The sequence below is a fragment of the Notechis scutatus genome, chromosome 3, assembly GCF_049901735.1.
Source record: "Notechis scutatus isolate UNSWTSFEM ecotype Mainland chromosome 3, rNotScu1.2, whole genome shotgun sequence".
NCBI classification, from domain to species: Eukaryota; Metazoa; Chordata; class Lepidosauria; order Squamata; family Elapidae; genus Notechis; species Notechis scutatus.
The window spans coordinates 46492814-46515260 of NC_142011.1; the positions used below are offsets into that span (position 1 = coordinate 46492814).

Consider the following 22447-nt stretch of genomic DNA (forward strand, 5'->3'; position numbering starts at 1 on the left):
AAGAGCCAAGCCTGAGTCACACGCCCCCATGCCTTTTTATGCTGCCACTAGATACAATACCTGAGGTTGGAAGAACTTCAGAAGTGTAGCATCAAATACAAGGAAGGGAAACATGAGGAGAGAAAGGAAAGAGAGAACACAGAAATATATAAAACTGCTACATAAATACAATCTACAAACATGGCAGCCTGAGGCTGTAAGAAAAAGAAAACATTTTAACCGATCATTTCCAATCAATAATACTGTAATGGCCATTAAAACCCGTACAAGAAGTTGTGGTAGATATACTTCCTTTCTTTTTTTTAATCTGGGGATTAACGTTCCATTCTGTTTATGGATTTAATTCAACAAGACTACATACCGTTAGCTTTGATTTATTTTCCTTGAGGATTAGGAGAAATTCTACTCAAGTACAATTTATTGCAAGTTCATTACCATTTCTATGTTTGTGATGGATGAGGCACTATAGCATGCAAATAACCACAAGTCAGTGGTTTTTTTTTTTCATTCTAATTACCTGGCTCAAATAATATCTATGCAAAATGGAAGCCATGGTTCTTTTATCATCATCCATCCATCCACCCACCCACCCACTCAATGTTTCTTAAATCTGTAGTAGAAAAGAAAACGGCAAGGTTTGTTTCATTTCAGACAACTCCAAAAGCTTAGCCATGTACTGGCCGTGGTCTACAGAGATCATTCATTAATAATCTGAGGAATCTACTTTTATTTAGACAGCCTGACAAAAACTCACTTGTGAGATTCCTTTGAAAACCTATTAAAACTCTCGGTCCACAAAATAATTGCAACATTTATTGAATCCTTACTGAATTCCAGTTGTAACACTCCACAGTTCTATGCATACTGGCATTCAATCGATAATAGTATGGCTTTTTGCTAGGTGTCTGCAGTACTCACAAAGCAATGTGAACAAATGCACAATGTTCTTTCTTTAACATCAGCATGCATATTGTAACTACAGCACATAGCAGCTACAGCTAATCATCACTGCTGATGAGTTCCAGGACAGCATGTTGTTTATTTACACTTCATCAGAAATTGCCTGAAGGAATAAAGAAAGCTAACAAACCCAGTGTGAATGGCATACATCTGCCTATGCCTCTGATTTTGGGCAAACCATTTCTGATTTTGACCACATGTAGCAAACAAGTTATTACAGTCAAAATGTTGTATCAAAATAGGAACCTCAACTAGCATCACACTGAGTTTGAATCCAGATTCAGCTTTAAAGTATAGTCAACGTAAATCATAACTGGTACACAATGTTTTCTTGGAAACTTTCCCTTTTATATACATGAAGACAAAGGAAGGTATAATGTACGTGAGACAGAAAAAAATGGCTTCAGTTCCTTTTTGTACTGATAGACTGTGGTTTGTTATATTTAACTGCAGATGCTATACTTATAATCTCAAACTATTTCAGACTCCAGAAATAATTACAAATACATTTGCAATGGTTGTATGTTATGGCTGACAGACACATTCAGATTATGACAAAGTTATGAATACAATAGCTATCAACATCTAACAGATTCAAGATTAAAGCTTTTATAAAAATAGATTAGTATTTTAATACTGATTCTAATACAGTAATGAAATTATTGGATTTTTATCATCCATGGATCTTTAATTTTTAAGAAAAATCCAAGTTTGGTGTATCAAATGACCGCAGAGAGCAACACAAAATCCAGTTTGCAAAGTAATTCCCATTCATTGCCTGCCAAATTATACATTTTTCTCCTGCACAAGAGAAAATACTTTGGGTAGAAATGATTGGCAAGAAATATATATAAAATATGTTGAGTGATTGCCTGCTCAATGACAAATGTGAAGCAATTCATGTTTCAAATGTCTATTCAACTGAATGATTTTTCCCACATTTTACAATTGGGAAAATAAAAAGCAACAATTAATTATATAAAGCACAGGCCTAAACAGAAATTGAGATCTTCCTGGAAATGTGAAGAATGTTAAGAGCAAGCTTTGTTTTGTTTTCACTTTCCTGAGGGCTGTTGAACTTTCACTTAGTTTAACATTTTTTTTTCACAAAGAGTGTTTTATTCTACCATGAATCTAGAAGTTGTGACTTTTTCTTCCTGAGGGTCATCTGTTGAACCAAAAGGTGCTGGGAAAGGGCAATAATGCATTCCTAGTTTGTCTCTTATAGAGGAGATTGGATCTATCTGTAATATATATTTCCCTATAGCAATGAGCATTATTTAAACTGCTGAATTTATAGACACACTCTCATACTGAGTAACCTAATTTCATTACAGTATTATTATTTGCTTTTTATTATTTCTAATTTCAAATGGAAGTATTCAAATTACTGTATATATTCTTTCCTCGATGAGATAGCTTGAGAAAATTATATTCCCCATTACTAATTAAACCATCCTTTGATAATTAGGAAATTTTTCCTATTTTTATACTGCTTAAAATATACCTCATGTGGGAAAGCGGTTTTCCTTGATAGAGAATTCATCTGCTCTAAAAGAGGAGAAATAATGTCCTTCTGTTTTTGGCATTCAATCACTCATGAGTCTGGGGGCAACATTTTAACCAATTTTTCCCTAATGGCCTAATTTCCAGGGAAAATTGGAGATGGAATATTCCCTTTCTTGACAATTCCTGGGGCATATAAAGAGACCTTTTCCATAACTGCAGAGGTATATAATCACTAATGTTCCACCAGCTATGGTGATTTCAACTCCCATTATCTCACACTATTAGAAATAGTGTTCTTGAAATTCTTGATAGTGGATAAAAATGTCAAATCCAGTCTAAACATCTGGATGACTGTGCAACCAACCATAATAATAATCGGGACCAAATCTAAAGTCCTACAGCTGACTGGGAAAAATCACGGATATGAATATAGGATGGGAGGGACACATACTGGAAAGTAATACATGAAAAAATAATTTGATATCCTGGTGGATCACAAGTGGAATATTACCCAACTGTGATGATATTGTAGAAAAAAAAGTAAATACATTTCCATACTGCATCAATCAGGCAGGGGAAGGATACTACAAAATCTCCATTCCCACCCCACTCCAGGGGAAGGATACTGTAAAATCCCCATTCTTTCTCCATCCCACAAACCTACTTTCCAGCTCCATTCTCCTGTGCAGGGCAACAAAAGAAGACCCAGCCGATCAGCTGGGGCTCGGGAGGCAGAGAAGAGGTGGGGGCAGGGCCAGTCAGAGATGGTATTCTGAACTACTCAAAATTTCCGCTACCGGTTCTCAAGAACTGGTCAGAACCTGCTGAATACCACCTCTGATACACATACAAAAGAAGAAATTGAATAATGAAATTACCATGCATGTACAAATAATATGGTGATTGGCATTAGAAGAATTTATTGGAATATTGAATAATTTAACAATGAAGGATTATAATTTAATACAAATATAAGCATTAATATTAGAATTATATAAACTTGATGAATGTGAAGGATATGATTAATGTTGTTGTTTCTGTTTGCACCAAAATGTATGATGCTTAGGTGCCACACTGTTTATATATTGATGTGTAAAAATAGAATAAATAAAAAACTTGATTATATAAAAAAAGAAACAATTATAAGGATATAGACTTCAAGTGGACATCAGGAAAAATTCTTAATGATAAAGAGTTACAATGAAATATATTTCAGGAGAAATGGTGGGCTCTCTTTTTCTGGAGGCATTTAAGTAGAGGCTAGATGGTAATCCATTGGGAATATAATAGATTCCTGCACTGGACAAGGATCACACTAGATGATCCCTTTCAAATCAAATCTTAAAATATGATTCTAAGGGGGGGAAAGAATTTTATTATCAGATTTGTTGCATAAAATGTTTAGGTTGGATTGTCTTTCTCATAGCAACATATACAATCCAGATGCTTGCTTGTTATTACTGTCACAATATTATAAGGTTCAAAAACTCTGGATTTATTTCAGATGGAAGCAAAGCTTGTGGTGCCTTGCTTCTCTAACCAAGGATTTCATAAAGTAGAGTGGAGCAACTGTTGCCTGAATGAGTCTCCCTTGTTTTGTAGCTTCTAGTTCTCCCAAGACTCTTCAGCCACCAAATCACTTTTTTTTTTTTACTTTTAGCACTTTATATATGTATATTAATACTTTGAAAGGCTTAACACAACCAATTCACTGAAAAACAACAAAATAATTCTCAAACACCCCCTAATCCAATAGACTGAAAATTCTGGCTAGATGCTTTTTGCAGATGTTCCTTTACTACCATACACATTTCAGATACTCCCATCACTCTCCCCACCCCATTAGGTGTTAAGAGTAACTTATACTTTGAGCTTAGAAAGTGGATTTGCCACACAACACATTACCAATCATTACCAATCAAAGATGAAGACCATTGCTAATCACACCCAAAGCAACGTATAAAAAGCAGAATACTAGGGACTGGTTAGATAACAATTATAAAATGAATATCATTTGAAAAATAGCAATATAGAATACTACCTAAAATATAAATGATGGTGGTAATGACAAAAGAAAAATGATAAATCTATGAATGATGGTGGTAATGACAAAAGAAAAATGATACATCTATCAAGCAATTCCCAAGGAAGAATACTTTCATAGTATCGAAGGGACAGCAGATTGCCATAAATAAATGAAGATACCTAGTAAAACGATATACATAAGACCAAAAATATAAATAGTGGAATGTTGGTCTGTTTTAAAATATGTTAATATTTAATAGCATCATGTCATAAGTGAATAATGAAAAAAATGAAGTCATGAATGATATTGTCTAAAATAAGGAATACTACTCCAAACAACCTTTTAAACAAATATTATAGGATCAATTGTCAATTTTTAAGAACCTCGGAGGATTATTTTATTATATGAACTGCTTTCTTTTGCAACTCACTTATTTTAAGTATTAAAACAATCCACCCTCCTTAATTATAAATGCAAAATTTAATCAGTAAAACATAATAGACATGTCAGTATGTTGGTCTATGTTTCTATATAAAAATTGGCTAGGAACTATATTAACTTCATTTAAACACAAGTGATGAAAAACAAGGCTATTCAAATGTTACTCTCCCGGCCCTTCATTGGGAAAGAGTTAAAAGATGGACATAGTATAAAACTGAAAGGATTTAGATAGAGTCCTTTAGGATTTATTGAGCTACTCTTTGGAAACTCAAGGTTGCTTAAAACTATTTTACAAAAAGCCTATTTTATTGCAGTTGAAAAAAATGACTTCTGTCCAATCATTTCCCCAAGGAACATACAGGCAATCACTTGAAAGCAATTACTTGAAGTCTTCAACTGTACACTGAGTCTTTTGAAATCAGAGCAATAACAACAATACAGTGGCAAACAGGGTCTATGGAATATTCTTAACTCTATTGTGAATTCTATAACCAACATGTACCTTATTTCATAAAAGACTCAAATGAAAAAGAAAGGAAATGTCAAGCACTTGTATTCCTGTCTCTTAGCATCTTGGTCATGGCCATAACTATTTAGTTCTATTTAGTCATTCTAAATCACGTCAGCGAACAGTGTGTGGAGTCGGGCCTGTTCTCTGCATTGTTGCATCTACTTCTTGTCTAAGTGTTGGGGGAAACTAAGCAGCACAATCCTGGTCTCCTACTCCTTATCTTATTGGCTGCATTATTTAAAATGCTCAGTTAAGTCTCTTGAAAACATCATAATTTGTTCTCTCAAGCATTTATTCAGTAATTTGCAGAAAATTTCGGAAACTAAGGAAACATATGGTTGGGCAAGATTCATGCCCATAACATACCAGGGCCGAACTTCACATATCAATGTATCAACTGCCACCTATATATTACAAAAAGTTTTCATCACCATTCACACCTCCAGCTCCACATCTCTCACACTGAAGAGCTGCATCTGCATCCACATCACTTACCTTCATTCAGTGGAATTGGAGATTCCCCTGTGGCAGGCTCACCTTCTCCAATCTGTGTCCTGCCACGCAGATTGAACCTGTAGCGTGAGATAGGATCCGTCCTCTGAAGTAAAAACTTTGTCTGATTAGGAGAGAAGACCTCTACCATTGTTCTGCCAGTTTTGGATCCGTTAACTGAAGAGAGAGGCAGGCTGTGTATGCTTCAGTCTTGTTTTCAGAAACATGCTCACCTACACATTTGACCAACTGTTATCCTAAGTTAGCACCCAACACAGGCCCTGACTTTTGTTAAGATAGTAAAGATGGAAGTAAATAATAATAATAATAATAATAATAATAATAATAATAATAATAATAATAATAATAATAATAATGGGAAATATGAGAAAAACTAAATAATAACTATTATGCCAGAAGCTTATATTAGATATATAAGACTCTTCAAGGAATTTGTTAGTATACAAAGAATTCTTTGGACAAATATGAAATTTTCTCCTAACAGAAGCAAGATGTTTTAGGAAGTCAAATGTTTTGAAAGACAAATGAAACACATTTTTGAAAATACCTTTTAAGTAAGCAACTTTTAACAGAGTTGAAAATTACATTTCACAGAGAAATGTTTCCTCACAATGATTCCTATGAAATGCTATTGCATTAGGATTCAACTTTGAAAGACTGATTAATAAAATGATAAAAGCAAAACAACAACTAGAAAAATGAGCATGGGACATACAGGCTTGGTATCTAAGAGTGTATCCAATAAGAATGCCATTGGGATGCTCAGGATGTTCCCATTCCAAGGTGACGGTTTCCAAGTTTGGCTGACGAATTCGGAAATACCTTGGGGCACTGGGTACTTTAGTAAAGTATAGTTGTGGAGAGAGAAGGGAAGAAAAATATATATATATCAGGTAACAAAATCTAAAATGCAGGTAGTGCACATAGAAGTATTTGGTATAGATGGCATAAATGTAACTTATTAAAACCACACCACAGTTTCCATGTGTTTTTAATAAATACAGTCTGGACATTCCGCAAAGGATAAGGCTATTGTTTTATTTTTGCATTCTGGATAACTATGCAGTGGATGTAATATGAGTGTATGCTGTGCTAATGGCCTAAATAATAATGTGGATGAAATTGTCAGCTATAAATTATGTTGAGCTCAAAAGCCAAACTTCTTATCTCCCATTTAGAACTATAGAGTTAATCAGTTGGGTAAGCAGTTTTTATCACATCTGTCTATTAAGTTGAAGATTTATTCTTTCTACAATGAGGCCAACTCTGCTTCTTAAGATGAACATAAAAACCTATCAGAATAGGAATTATGATACTCAATATTAAGCAATAAAGGTCACTTTTTATTCATGACATGTCTGATGAACTCAAGCTAATCACTTTGAAAAGCCATTCATGATGATGCCAAAATGAAGCAACGGGATATGTTAGAAAGAAACTGCTGTCACTGAGCACAGCTAAAAAGACTTATCAAGATTGATGTTAGCCCTCTGGGTAGACCAAAGTAGGAAACAGATTCCACAGGAAGACTAGAACTATACATTGAGATAGATTATAATAACAGAATGTTGTAAGCTAATTGTGCTTTACTGTTCCCTTCCAATACTCCAAGGAATCAGAGATAACCTTCCTAAGTCTCTTCCTTTATCATCTTATTTCCTAGGACTCCTTCCTTATATAGTGATTTTTGTCAAATTCTCACAAGGTAATCTCCCTGATTCTCCATCAGGTCTTCCTTCAGTGAGACCAACCCTTGCTATTAGGGTAACCATGTCAATCTTTTAAGTAATACAGAGTTGGGCACAAATATTTGGCATAAAAATGGCTAAAGTTGCCGTACATTTTCCAAACTACTGATTTCTATTAAAATTGTATATTTAATTAGAAATTTGTGGTTGTCCTACAAATCCTATCCATTTCAACTGAAAACTAGTCAGAGCTGTTTATGTTTTTCCTTACGGGGGAAGTGTCCTTTTCCAATTCTCATTCCATATTGAGATCTGAGTCAGAATGGGCAGCTTCTGGAAAAATCCAGCAAGGGCTGAGCCACTTCTGGAATTTTGAAACAGTCCCCTGAACCAGAAGGACAATCTCTGTTGATCCCTAATGAAGAGTGTCAGATTGTATCATAAGAATATATGACCACACAATAGCAGCTTTAACTTAAATCTTCTATCTGATGCATTAAATTGTTTCTTACTGAGCATAAACCAGACTTCAGAATAATAGATTACAAGATTACTTGTCTAGTAATCAAATTCAAAGAGCTCTGGAGAGGAACTACTGCCCTAAGTCGCCTTATTCATAAAAGGGGTAACATATAGATTTAATAATAGTCCTATCTGACATCATATAGGCAGACTCCTACAGTAGAACTTCTCTTTTTCTTTGTTTTCCAAGCTTGCATTTTGTAGGCTTGAGAGGACAGTAAAAATGAGGCAGAATCTGTTCTGAAATAGTGCTTGTTCCACTGGAAAAACAGATGCTATTTTATCCTAAGATTTCACTTTTCAAGAGATATAACCAGATGGAATCTTGACTAAAAATACTAAAGAATTTCTATTCTATGTGCAGTTCAATTACTTTAGGAATCACTGCAATTATATCAAAATATTAGTCACTTTCTTACTTAACACAGGGCCCACCAAATAAGATGATCTTGAAGCATATGTACAGATCAGGGCTGTGCAAATAAAAAATCTAGATGATCACTAGAAAGGCAACAAAGAGATAGTGTTTTCAATTTCTCTTTTCTCTTATCTTATAGTTTTTGAATAGTAGCTCTACAAGACTACAGTATATAGGATCTATTACTTATTCCACGACATTGGGCTAACAGAAACTCCTCATTTTCATATTTCACACACAAAAATGATAGATTTTCCAAAGCTGTGTAAATATTAGGGAGAAACCTACCTCCTTCAGGTGTTGTGAATTCCAGAATTTCACTCCGAGGCCCATCTCCTCTCCCGTTGACTACAACCATTTCCAATTTGTAGTTGCTATAAGGAAACAGCCGGGACACTATGCCCCGTGTCCGGTCTCCAATAAAACCCATAGACTGCTTTTTCTTAGAGACCCATAGATTCTTCAGCAAACTACTTTCTCTCCAGTAATAAGCCTTCAAAAAACAGGTAAGGCAAATAAAGCTTCTCTTGTTTTAGCGTTATTAAAAATATACCTGCGCATTTTCAGCTTTCACACAAGAATTAGCTCAAGCATAAAAGTCATTCCACAAGGAAGAAGGAGACCGACAACATAAAGTCACGCTACAGGATTAACAACAACCTATTTTCTCTGCCCCTAAAACTAGACCAGGATTTCAGCCTTCAAAATGTTCATTCTTTTTATCCTCTCACTGATGACTTCATAGTTTGACACAAAATGTTGTCTGTCCAAGTTCACTTGTGGCCAGTAAGAGTCCATTAATTTTGAGATATAAATGGTATGAGAAGAAAAAGATGCAAAAAGAATATCCTGTGAAAAAAAATGTTCAGATTGGAAAATGTATTAGAATAGATTTCTCTCACCTGGTGTTTTAAGCAACTGTCTTTGATGGCTGGGAATTCTGGAAGCTGAACTCCCAATACATCTGAGAAACCATGGTAAGAGAAAGCTAAGGTAAAGATATGCCATTGCCACAGTTCCAACAGGGCTTTTAACATTGGTTTTTTTGAGTTTTTTGGTTTATTTGTCTGTTGTTTTTTGTTAATTTGACAAAAGCTGATTTTAAAAAAGTTTTTAAACACAATCATCAGGATAAAATCCATTTGCTATTGTTTTGGGAGATCATTATTCAATTAGCACATTTATTAAATTCTGATTAGGCCAAAATAGAATGTTCACGTGTTGATTAATAAAACATGCCAAATGCACATGAAGGATGACACAAAAGTTGGGAAACCATCTGAGAAGCTGCTTTTCTTAATCACAGTAAGTCAAATTCAGGAAGTTCAGAATGAAGAAAGAAGCCAGTTCTATATTATTAGCTGAAGAGGTGTATACAGCATAGCAGCTACTCTGAACTGCCCTTTTGTTCCAAACCAATCAATGATCAGATGATTAAAACTACTGATATACAGATGATACAGCATGGAGTATGGATATGTTTGGCTAAATTGACCAAATTATGACGTTTCGTACAATGATTCATTAATTTTTTACTTTTCGAATGTATAAGTTTGCCTTCAGATGGCAGAATTTTTTTTTAAATACTACAGTTGTATTATGCATGAAAATAAGATTTTAAAAATGTATAGTAAACTTTGGAAAAATGAGACTATGAAGCTTTCAAGCAAAAAACACATAAATCCTGTAAATCCAAAGCTGGATTAAAACGTATCATGTTAAATGAGGTAAGACTGCAAAAATTCACCAAAATATTAAAATGAGCACTGTTAAATCACCCCAGCTTTCTTCCTGACAAAGAAAAAAAATAATTTGACTGTCAAGTCTTGAAACCTGCCTCTCCACAACACTCAGCACTGAGCCCAAGAAGAATATTGTTCTAATATACCATATTTGCAGTCAAAACTTACATCTGCCTTAAGTATAATTAGTGCATATGTATTCTTCTCCAACGTTTGGGGCTACAACGTCTGGACTTCTCAGCCAAAATAATTGTGAATTCTGAGAGGATTTAAAGAAGACATTCATCTGAAATGGTACAGGGTCTCCTCCTTGAGCAGGGGTTGGGTTAGAAGACCTCCAAGGTCCCTTCCATCTCTACTGAAGTATACTCCTGGACTATCTAGGAAACACTTGGTAGAAGGTAGTTGCAACTAAAAGATGCCCTATTATTGAGTAATGATTTTTCTATGGAACTAAAAGAAGAAGAAAACTCTTTTGGATCTGAATTTGATATATGTTTTCTTTGCTGTAAATACTATCTTCTTAAAAATGGTCTCCATGTCTTTCAGCAGCTTTTAGATCATTTGTGTCATCTCCATTTTACTATGTGCAACAGATCATCTCGTCAGTTATCATTAGTGACAAGGGTTAGCCATATTAATAGTACCAAATAGTACCAAAATTATTGGGATTTGGTTGTGCTCACTCTATATTCCTTGAGCTGTCCCTGGATGGTTTCTGGGTACACTTTACTCCATTGAAGGCTGATTGCTGTACTGTTTACAACTTTGAGCCTAATATCAGTAGGGGCAGCCTTAGGATCTAAGTGTAAGGAATAAAGCAAAGCAGAAATTAACAACCCAACAATACCTGAAAGAAAATTAAATATGAGAGAAAACTATTTTTTTTTTAAGCTGCAGAAGGTTGTTCCATATCACTGTCTCAGTAGTTGTACTATCTTGTCAAAAATACGATGCTGCCATCTCATGGACACAGAAAGTAATTTCACATTCACACAGTTTTTGTATAGTGGCGGGACTGATCCTACCACCATTTTTTAAAAATTTGCTATTGACATCACATTATTACAGTACTTATAACAGGTTCACAAAATTAATGCTACTAGCAGAAGCCCCAACTTTTAAAACCACTTTATGGCATCACACAAGCAGACAGGATCGTCCAAAATCATTATAAAGATGAACAGAACACCACCAATTTAAAAGGAAAGAAAGACATGGGGATGGGAAAGAGCTTAGTTCTCTCTCACACACATATACACACTCTTTCAATATGATAGTCTAAATGTGCATCCATAGAAACCCAATTATAAAGTAGAATTATCATCATCATAAGGGAGAATTATCAATTATCACATTTTACATTTTGTCAGTTTTGTCAATCTGCAATGAGATATTCATTACATACTCTAGCCTACAAGAGCAACCTGAACACCATATTATATTATTTCCTGTGCAATGCTCTACATATGTTACTTAGTAGGTAAAACAAGAAATAACACTGCTATTTATTCTACCGAACTGAATGCTTTTAATGAAAAGTGTGTGATGTCTTGCATCCAAAGGAAAGAATCTGGCTATTTTATTTCCTTGTTTTCTCTTATTTCTGAAGGCAAGCTTGTATTTTTACCAACAGATCCCAAAGGTTTCATGAATAAACATTAAATTGATTGAATTTTATATTACAATCATAAACCATTATATTAATTGTAAAGATACAACATATATATTTGAAACTGATTATAGGAAGGAAGGAAGGAAGGAAGGAAAGAAGGAAGGATCTATTATGGAAAAGAAACTTCCTTGTAATAATGAAAATGGATAAAGCTTTAAAAGAAACTTTGATTTTATGACTGTGCTGTCTGTAGTCCTGAAACAACAGTGCTTATTCATATTGTCCCACATTTGATAATGGGTGGTGATAATGGGTTGTATGAAACATGGAAGTGGAGCTTTACAGCTACAATTATTCCACCAGACTCCTCTTTTTCCATGTATTTTTTTCTTTCCAAATGTGTATTAGAAAGAGCCATGGAACACTCTCTGGACCCACTCTCTGCCACTTGCAATATTCATGATGGGCTAGAGTAAAGACAGTTAGCCCCCACTGTAGCCTTCATGTTTACAGGCTACAGTAACTAAAACTGATCTCATAAACTCAGACTGGTTGGTCTAACCTCAGCAAGTATCTTAGTATGTCAAAGTAGTTAACAATCTTATTGCAATAGGTACTCAATGACCAACTGATTTTATTCCAGAATTAGTCCTCTTTAATGTACATCTAGTTATGACATAGAGTATAAGGTTTTAGACGATGAACCTTCAGTTTCAAACAGTCCTTCCTTAGGTAAATAGTGATGGTGGCGAACCTTCCAACTATCTAGATCTACATAAGGTCAAGAAGCTGAGGCTTAGATAAAAAAAAAAGAGAGAGATTGATTATGGACAGGTGGTTTTAGGTCTAAAACAAGGAGCCTGACCTTGATGAACAATGTTCCCTCCAAAAATGCTGTATAATAAACAAAGTTTGAGTGGCCTTTGTGGGGCCTAAGAGGGATATCCCCCAGCTTCAGTTGGTGTGGATTTACATCTATATTTGAAGAGAGATATTGCAGCCTCAATAGTAATTCCTTGATAATTTCATAACTGGATTACTAGATCATGCCCAATTATTGTTTATTTAACTGTTCTGATCATTTTTAGAAGGAAGAGAGTTAAGAGAAATTGGAAACAGGTATTACGCCCACCTGCCCAACCCATTATTCACAATGTCTGTAAACTGACACTTGCACTCGTATTCCAGAAAGATTATGACCATTTTAAAATATTATAGAGTCACTGTTTTAAAAATAATACATTCCTCCAAGTCATTTAGCTGAAAACATAAATTATCCAAGACAAGATACATAGTTGAATTAATACTAAGTCCAAATCAGTGGTGGGATTAAATTTTTTTTTTACTATGGGTTCTGTGGCCGTGGCTGGGTGGGCATAGCTGGGTGGGTGTGGCCATGTGACTGGGTGGGCATGGCTTTTTTCGCTTTTTTGCAGCCACCCCGCAACCCATTTTTTGGGCCTTCTGGGCCTCAGAGGAGACTCTAGGGGGGTGTTTTTGCTCTCAGAAGGCTCCTCTGGGGCTCAGGAAGAAAATAAAACAGCATGGGAGGGGCACGCAGCACCCCTCCATGCTCCGTTTTGGGATCTTCCTGGCCTCAGAAGAGTTTCAGGAGGGCATTTTTGCTCCCAGAAGGCTCCTCTGGGACTCAGGAAGAAAAAAAATGGAGGGTGGGACTGATACCCTCCCTCCATTTTTTGCCTTCCTGAGCCTCAGCAAGGGGAATCCCGGCACATCTGATAGTATGAACAGCTCATTGTTGGGAGGGGAAAAAAAAGAAATACCTTAAGGGGCGAGCATCAGGTGGGCAGGGTAAGCGAGCATCAGGCGAGCAGAGCAAGTGAGCCAGCAGCGACCGGGTGACCGGATTGGGGGCGTGGCCAGCCAGAACTTACTACCGGTTCAGCGACTCATGTCATATCTTTGCTACTGGTTCACCCGATCCAGTGCAAACCAGCTGAATACCACCACTGGTCCAAATCCTTACTATATGAATCCAAACTTTAGATACTACGCCATCTTATCTCTTCTATTGGCTAAATCAGTTCATTTATTTTTACATCTGTTATTTGTACCTATTTTACTATTATATTCCTGCCAACTTACCTTAGTTGTCCAAATTACATGTTATGTGCTGTGTTATGCAAACAGACTTCTGTTTGCATATTGAGATTTTCTTTTTTCCTTCTTTTTTGCTCGAAACCCCTATGATTTCTCTGAAGGATTCACCGAATTTCCAGAACAATTTTGGAAAATAGAAAATGAAGTACTTCTTTTATCAGCAAATGCCAATTTCAATTAATATTTGTGTTTCAGTTTCATTTCCATAACCTGAATACTTTTTAACCACACAATGTTGGGATAGCTTATCTCCTGAATTATTTATTGTAGGCAAATTTCAGGCAGTTGCACTGCGTATATTTAAACGCAAAGAAAATTTCTTAACATTTGTAAAAGTCAGATGTGTCAGAAAAAAATAATTTCTAAGAACAGTGAATGTATGGGTATTGATGCCTGTGGTTTGTGAAAAGGCAAGGCATTCCAGATATTTTGAACATTTTCATTTCATTCTGAGAAAAATAATGCCTATTGCTACACTTGAATACCCCTTTTGGCAAAATGCTGATCATGACAGATCTAGTATTAAAAGTTTGCCAGTTATTACCAACAAGTAAGAAGTGAATGCAATTTGCCTTCTCTATTTCCAACTTTCTCGGACTATGGAAATACTCACAATCTTCCCCTGAGTAGCCAATTACGATGTCTGGCTCCATGGCAATCCCATAATCATTTAAAGCTTGTACTTTGATCTCGTATGGTGTATAGATAGGTGTTGGCGCGACGGTATACTGACTGACATCACCCCTTACAGTTCGGTTGTTCCAACTCTCCCGTGTGTCTCTTCTTCTCCACTTCACAATGTATTTGAGATTGGGGCCATACACTTGAGTTGCATTTAATGGCTAGAGAACAAAAGAAAGAAGACAATTGTGGCTTAGAATATCAGGGGTATATTCCTGTATACTGTATCTCTTCTATGACTGTTGGAGATTCAGCACCACAACAGATCTAAAAACAAACAGGTTCACTTGAAATGCAAAAGAAATTAGTCAGGCAAATTTTGGCTGATTTGCCAAATTGGAATTCACTGGACCACAGGCAAGAACACAACTGACATAACCTGCAAATGTTTAATGTGGATTAAAAGGCTTCACATATAAAAAGTTAGAAAGTTACATATAAAATAAAGTAATAAATAAAGTACAATTGCATTAAAAAGAGCATACACCAAGAAAAATGGTTTATTTTAGATACAAATTAAGACTTGCCTTTTATTTTTCCTTTTATGCTTTAGTACTGATATAAACCTTTTATAGTGCTTTAATATTCAATACCACACTATTAGTTTTAAGATTATAAATCTGTTGGACATTATTTGGAGTCATTGTGGAAAGACAACAAATTGCAGCAGCAAAGGAAGAATTCAATAGCCACATTAATGATCAATAGTCAGAATTTACAACAGGGCTATGGAGCTAGAAGAAGAAAATGTCCAGAATCTTTTCCAGTTGTGACTATTTTCACCTCCAGAAGTAGGTCTATGTTATAAAGCATATAAAGCCCTGGAACAATATATATTTGATGCTCCTTTGTGCCATTGTTCTTTGTAATATGTTCTAATACCACACTTTGTAGAAAAACCTTGGAATGATGATGACTTATGGTACAAATATACATGTTATAAACAAGTAACTTCTCTCAGGATAACTCACCATCCATGATATAACCATATTATTTTTTGCTGTTCCTGATCCTTTAACTCCTGAAGGATTAAATTCAGGGCCTGAAATAAAGGTAAATACTGAGCAAACAATAATATTTGTCTCTATCTTTTTAAGCAATACCCCATTGTTTATAGACAGAAAATCTGGAATACAATGCTGATACATTTACGAGACCCACATATTTTAAATTAGACATTTAAATTGATTTAAATCAATTAGACATTATAAGTTTTTCAACAAAAGAATAAGTTAGGCAACCATTTCTGCTCCTACAGTGATGATAGCCATTATCTCCAGGTATTTAATAATTTGAAAGTGGAATACAGTACAAAATGGGGTCAATTTGACAAAGAAAATCTATCTGTATTATTTGAGATTTTTAATATTTTATTGTTTCAAATCCTAAATCTCAAAATCCAAGTGTTCACTTGATGATATTATAATCTGAAAACTGATCAGCAGAAAAATACTTGGTAATGTCAGGATTCCAGCGATTGCTTTGACAGGTAGACTGCTGAATCTGTCAGAATAATTTCATACATTAGTTTTCAGTTATACAGCAAAAAAAGCCTTCTATGTACTTGTAAGAATGGAATAGTATAATATATTTGCAAGTACACCTTTTTCTCAGGAGTATTTGCCACTTGTGGCATCTGTCTGTCCATGTTTGCAGACTTTTTTCAAGCTTTCTTTTCATTTTAAGGGTATACATGAATTCAAGCCAGTTAGCACTTACGTGCCCCATTTGTATGGTAACGTTCAGAAGGCAGACTGGGATAACTGCTTCCTACATCATTCACAGCTATTACTCGGAACTGATAGTTGACATATGGTGCAAGGCGCAAGATGGCGGAGTTCACATTTCCTGGGTAACGGGAATGGTTATGCCAAGTTCCAGGTTGGAATTTATCCTCCTCAAATTCCACAATATAATCTAGAAGACAGAAATGTGGGATCCCCTAATTTGCGATGTAATTACTGGTAATCAGGCTTACCGTGAAATACAAACAATGAACAAAGCATGAATGGTATCATTTCACTCACCCGTGATTGGGCTGTTGTTGTCATCACCAGGAATCCAAGTTAACCTCACACTCCTTTCAGCAAGGTCTGTTAGTTCAAGGTCACGGGGACGTTCTGGACGTGCTACCAGCAAAACAATATGCAAAATATAGGTTTCCCTAATGAATAGTGAAGGTCCCAGTCCTTTTAGGCTTTCCATTAAAGTTCATATCTCTATGTTGTATATGGTAATAAGGTCAAGTTTAAACTTGTCACAGAAAAAGATGGGAATTGGATATTAAAACAAGTGGTACTACTTCAGACTGATACTAAATTATTAAAGTATAGAATTCTGTCCCACACAAAAAGTAGTCTGAGTAGAAAATTCACCAAGATATGCTACTTTTTTTCCCCTTTGCAGGGATAATTTTTAGGGGAGTACTGCAAAATGGCATCCACCTGGTAACCTTGAAATACCACACTCTATTATTTGTTTCAAATTTTATATACCTCTGTGGCATGAATAAATGAGGCTGAAGGCTCTCTACCATCAGAGTAAGGATTTTAGAACCAATTGTTTAGAGACAGTTTTAGGTTTTAGATAAATAATAAGTAAGAATATTTAGTGATTGTTACTCTGATTCATGGAAGTACAGAAGAAAATTGTAAAAAACACTGCACTGTTCCAGCATCGTTTGTGGTCTGCCCATATGGATGTGTTGCATTTTTTTATCAACTGTAGAGATGTAGAAAACATTTTGAATTAAAACTGTTTCAAATTTAAAACATCCCACTTTTTAAAAAAATCCTAAACGGTATGTTTTAAGCATTTTGAAATTGTTTTTGAATTTGAAACACTTGATGTTTTGAGACTGAGTGGCTCAAAATTTGAAACACGTTCAAAATGTGGCATGTTCCAACTGCAAAATAGTCTGAATTTGAAAATGTTAAAGTAAATGCAAACATTCATACAGGGAGGAGAAGAAAATCCTTGTCAATATCAGAATTGGGCATTTGTCCTAGTAGCCTATACTAAGCTGTAGTTTAATGACTCCTAGTAGTAGATTCGTTTACTTTTACACTCTATGCAACAAGCTGTACAACAGAATTCTAGATGTCTTCCTATTTCCCAATTATGACTACTGCTGAGGGATGAGTATCCCAACACAATTATACTTTCAGTAGAACTCTAATTAAAGTTATTTCGATGACTAAGCAGCAACAAAAGAAAAAAATTCAAAGAGATTGATGGATTAGTACTGATTACCTGGGGGTGGGGTCATACGGTTAACAGAAGAAGGAGCTGCAAAGTAAGATATTAGCCGTTTAGAGAGTTAGGATCAATAGTTAAACATAAGTAATTGAAGAATTATAGTTTAGCTTTTAAACCATGGGTGAACAAGCTGCAAAGTTCATTCATTCGGTTGACAGAAAACAGATTGCGGGTTTCCTGTGGCACAAAACCAAGCCACCTGGCCTCTAACCAGTAGCAGATCATCTGATTATCTGTCTGGTGGGATAACATAGCTTACATCCTTCTGATAATGAGAGTGAGAACTCAACAATATGCGCTGAATTGCTGAAAGGGATAAGGATGAGGAAGGGAGAGAGATGAACTATATGTATTCCTTTGGTATAAGCCAGTTTATGTAAAAGGATACATGTCCAATAAATGTGCGTGCACATCTCCAATCCCTTGTACAAAGACAAAGTTGTACAAAAAAAAATCTGGTACAAAGACAAAAGGATGACTAATCCATACTTTAAATCAAGTTTTAAATTGAACTAGTACTTTGAAGAGATTCCTAAACATATTTAAATTATTTTTGCATCTCTTCCCTACCTTACAGAGAAGACTAAAATACAAAGGAACTACTGTGTTTAATCAGCTCTGGGACACATCTTCGCTTTTCACCATTAGGACTCATAATTATTGTGTACAAGCAAGATTATTTTAAAGCAGTAAATAATGAAAATAAGTCAGCCAGTTGAACATGGTTAATAGAATATTACATTTTTAAAGAATTAAGATTGTTTCTTTTTCTTTTTTTGCTGTACATTCCATTTTCTATAATTTAGAGAAACAAGTTATAACTTTTGCCTAAATAAGTTGTCTATGATACTTAGAATGTACACCAAATTCAAGAAAATTGAAAGGAAGACTTACCAAGTACAGTGAGATGGGCTCTGGCAGTATCCTTGTCTAGTTCAGTGCTAGCCACACAGGTATAATATCCTTGATCTTTTTCTGATACTCCATGTATAGTCAAACCATCTTCTTCTTTCTTCATCCTTTTCAGTGCAGAAGCATTACAAGTAAAAACATTATGGAAACACATCTCTCTTAGAAAAACATGAATGACAGCTACTGATGTGCCTATTACTGTATACTTTTGTAAAAACGAGATAGAAATTAAATAATATCCTATAACATATTACAAATTGGTTTTTTTTTGGAGCCAAGAAAAGTATTATAAAATTAGAAAAACAAAATAATTAACTTTGAATTATTTTATTTTCTTATCAGTGAAGGATGTGGATCTCAAGCTGATTTATTTAAAAATATGGTTTGAACAAAATCCTTGAGGATCTCCAATTTTGATTTCAATTTTGATGTCTATTAGCTATTTGTTGAGAAGGTTGTAATACTTCGCTGAAACTGTACTCCTATCTGAACTGATTTGCGGAGGGCTAAACAATGGCACATTCAAGGTGAAATATAATGTATCTACAAGTGAGAATTAAATTGTCTATTTTTTTTTCTCATTTGGGAAAGTGAGCACTTATTTTTATAACTGGTTTTGTGCATTTTTAGCTCAAATGATGGGAAATCACACTTTATTTTGGAAATCTCATCTCTGAAATTTTACAGTGTAATTGGAGGTCTATGTTTTGAAAGACATCAACGATGCAGGATGCAACTCCAGAATCACTAATGGTATAACATTGTAAAAAAATCATCTTTGGGAGACATTTTGGCAGCCTCTGAGAAAAGGTTTAAAATTATGATTTATATGTATATCTTATTTTTTAAAGTTTATGATTTAAAAGTTAGCATGTTTAACTCATAGGCACATATATGAGTTAATGTGCATGCACATACCCATACAAAGGGTTTAATTTAGTTTATTTTGGTGTTTTTGTAGACATTAATTTATAAACTGCTTTTTTGATCAATTTCCAAATGCTGGTATGCCTGGAATACTAAACAGAGACATACCTAATAGAGGGAATCTGGCACACTTAATTAATTATGTTGGTATGTTTTCTGAGATTATTTTTATGATCTGAAAACAGTATTAGCCTGATAAATAAAAGCTCATTAACTTTAATCAAGGAAATTGAACTTCTGAGAATTTAAAAAGGAAAGTGTTATTTAATTTTTTATCAAGTAGATAACTTTAAAAAAAATGATTTAGTTTTAAAGTTAAAAACCAACAAGCTCAGTCTAGAAAACATATTGTACTGTTTTGGAGATAAATATATACATTCTCCATTTTAAATGACTAAGATAAAATTGAAGGCATCAAAAATGTAGTATTAAAAAAGAATTACACAAACATTGTTTTTTCAGAAGTGATGTTTTTAAATGAGCAAGTAAAAAATCAGTAACTTCTGGTGAAAAAAAATCATTAATTTTAGAACATAATTTTTAACAAGAGATATCAAACATTTTTTTCCAGTTTTTTATTGCTCCATTTCTGCATACAAAACATGGCTTTTGCTATTACATTTTTTTCCATCATCAATTTACTCCTCTTCCAAATAGCAATAGATGTAATTCTCACAATCAAAATGGGAAAATTCTGTAATAATTACTTATATCCTAGAGTAGCTGAATAGGCTAAAATTTTGAGAAATATATCATCTAATAAAAGAAAGATGAAACTGACCTGTTTCCAAAGTAGACAGGAATATCATCTTTAAGCCAGGTAACTGTAAGCCGTAATGTGGGGTCATGTCTTGTCTGGCATACTAAGTGAATTGTGGAACCTTTCTTTGGTATAGCATCTTTGGGTCCCTCTATGATCCTTGTGGGATCTGCAAAGAGTTAGATAGTAGTCTAGGATTATTAGTGAACTATTTAATTTATTTGAAGTCCTCAAGCTAGTCTCTTCAAGATGTTTGAAGGGAATGGAGTTAGGGGAGTCTAGTTTAAGCACTAGGAAATAGAATCTAATAAAAGAATGTAACACTGACAGATTGTCTACTATTGCTTTATTCATCAAGGAATAAGTGATGATAAATCTCTCCGTTTCTATCATTTATTTTTTTCCTGATATTTATCCACTGTTAAGCCTTGCAATCCTTCTTGTACTCACCAGACACATTCTAATGCATACCCTAGTACTTTGGAGGTGTAATTCAGCTCAAAAGATTCAGCCCCACAGATGGCAATAGGTTTTACCCCAAATTGGTATGACAAGGACACAACCAATATGTAACCAATCTTTCTGATAAATCATCAAGAATTCTTTGTTGTTGCTTAATCCTTCTCTGCAGTTCACAGCATCTGCTCAAAAAATGTTCTAAGGAAGGTGCAGTGTAAATAAGGCACTCATTCAGTTCACTCCTTTTGGTTTGTTTCCCTTTATTCAATGTTTGAACCACTCTCATCTTTCTTTATACACTGCTCAAAAAAATAAAGGGAACACTTAAACAACACAATGTAACTCCAAGTCAATCACACTTCTGTGAAATCAAACTGTTCACTTAGGTAGCAACACTGATTGACAATCAATTTCACATGCTGTTGTGCAAATGGAATAGACAACAGGTGGAAAGCATAGGCAGTTAGCAAGACATCCCCAATAAAGGAGTGGTTCTGCAGGTGGTGACCACAGACCACTTCTCAGTTCCTATGCTTTCTGGCTGATGGTTTGGTCACTTTTGAATGCTTGGGGGTGCTTTCACTCTAGTGGTAGCATGAGATGGAGTCTACAACCCACACAAGTGGCTCAGGTAGTGCAGCTCATCCAGGATGGCACATCAATGCAAGCTGTGGCAAGAAGGTTTGCTGTGTCTGTCAGCGTAGTGTCCACAGCATGAAGGCACTACCAGGAGACAGGCCAGTACATCAGGAGACGTGAAGGAGGCTGTAGGAGGACAACAACCCAGCATCAGAACTGCTACCTCTGCCTTTGTGCAAGGAGGGACAGGAGGAGCACTGTCATAGCCCTGCAAAATGACCTCCAGCGGGCCACATATATGCATGTGGCTGCTCAAACGGTCAGAAACAGACTCCATGAGGGTGGTATAAGGGCCCGACGTCCACAGGTGGGGGTTGTGCTTACAGCCCAACACCGTGCAGGACGTTTGGCATTTGCCAGGGAACACCAAGATTGGCAAATTCGCCACTGGCGCCCTGTGCTCTTCACAGATGAAAGCAGGTTCACACTGAGCACATGTGACAGACATGACAGGGTCTGGAGATGCCATGGAGAATGTTCTGCTGCCTGCAACATCCTCCAGTATGACCGGTTTGGCAGTGGGTCAGTAATGGTGTGGGGTGGCATTTCTTTAGGTGGCTGCACAGCCTTCCATGTGTTTGCCAAAGGTAGCCTGACTGCCATTAGGTACCAAGATGAGATCCTCAGATTCCTTGTGAGACCATATGCTGATGCGGTTGGCCATGAGTTCCTCCTAATGCACGACAATGCTAGACCTCATGTGGCTGGAATGTGTCAGCAGTTCCTGCAAGACGAAGGCATTGGT

At 35.5% G+C, this 22447-nt stretch overlaps 1 protein-coding gene across 15 annotated transcripts in view; it reads right to left on the reverse strand.

Moving 5' to 3' along the window:
• Positions 1-22447, reverse strand: part of NFASC (neurofascin) — a 173558-nt gene that overhangs the window by 39858 nt on the left and 111253 nt on the right. For 7 of the 15 annotated variants that reach the window (XM_087959681.1, XM_087959697.1, XM_087959682.1 and 4 more), the window contains 12 exons: positions 20626-20773; positions 18900-19024; positions 18000-18035; positions 16775-16876; positions 16467-16664; positions 15719-15789; positions 14680-14908; positions 11017-11132; positions 8877-9081; positions 6676-6798; positions 5943-6116; positions 61-75 (listed from right to left, as the gene is read on the reverse strand). In XM_087959681.1, the coding sequence (XP_087815807.1) occupies positions 61-75; positions 5943-6116; positions 6676-6798; positions 8877-9081; positions 11017-11132; positions 14680-14908; positions 15719-15789; positions 16467-16664; positions 16775-16876; positions 18000-18035; positions 18900-19024; positions 20626-20773 (1542 nt within the window). Of the gene's footprint in view, positions 1-60; positions 76-5942; positions 6117-6675; positions 6799-8876; positions 9082-11016; positions 11133-14664; positions 14909-15718; positions 15790-16466; positions 16665-16774; positions 16877-17999; positions 18036-18899; positions 19025-20625; positions 20774-22447 lie in introns of all 15 variants that reach the window. The other 8 variants (XM_087959685.1, XM_087959692.1, XM_087959689.1 and 5 more) reach the window with 5 other exon arrangements.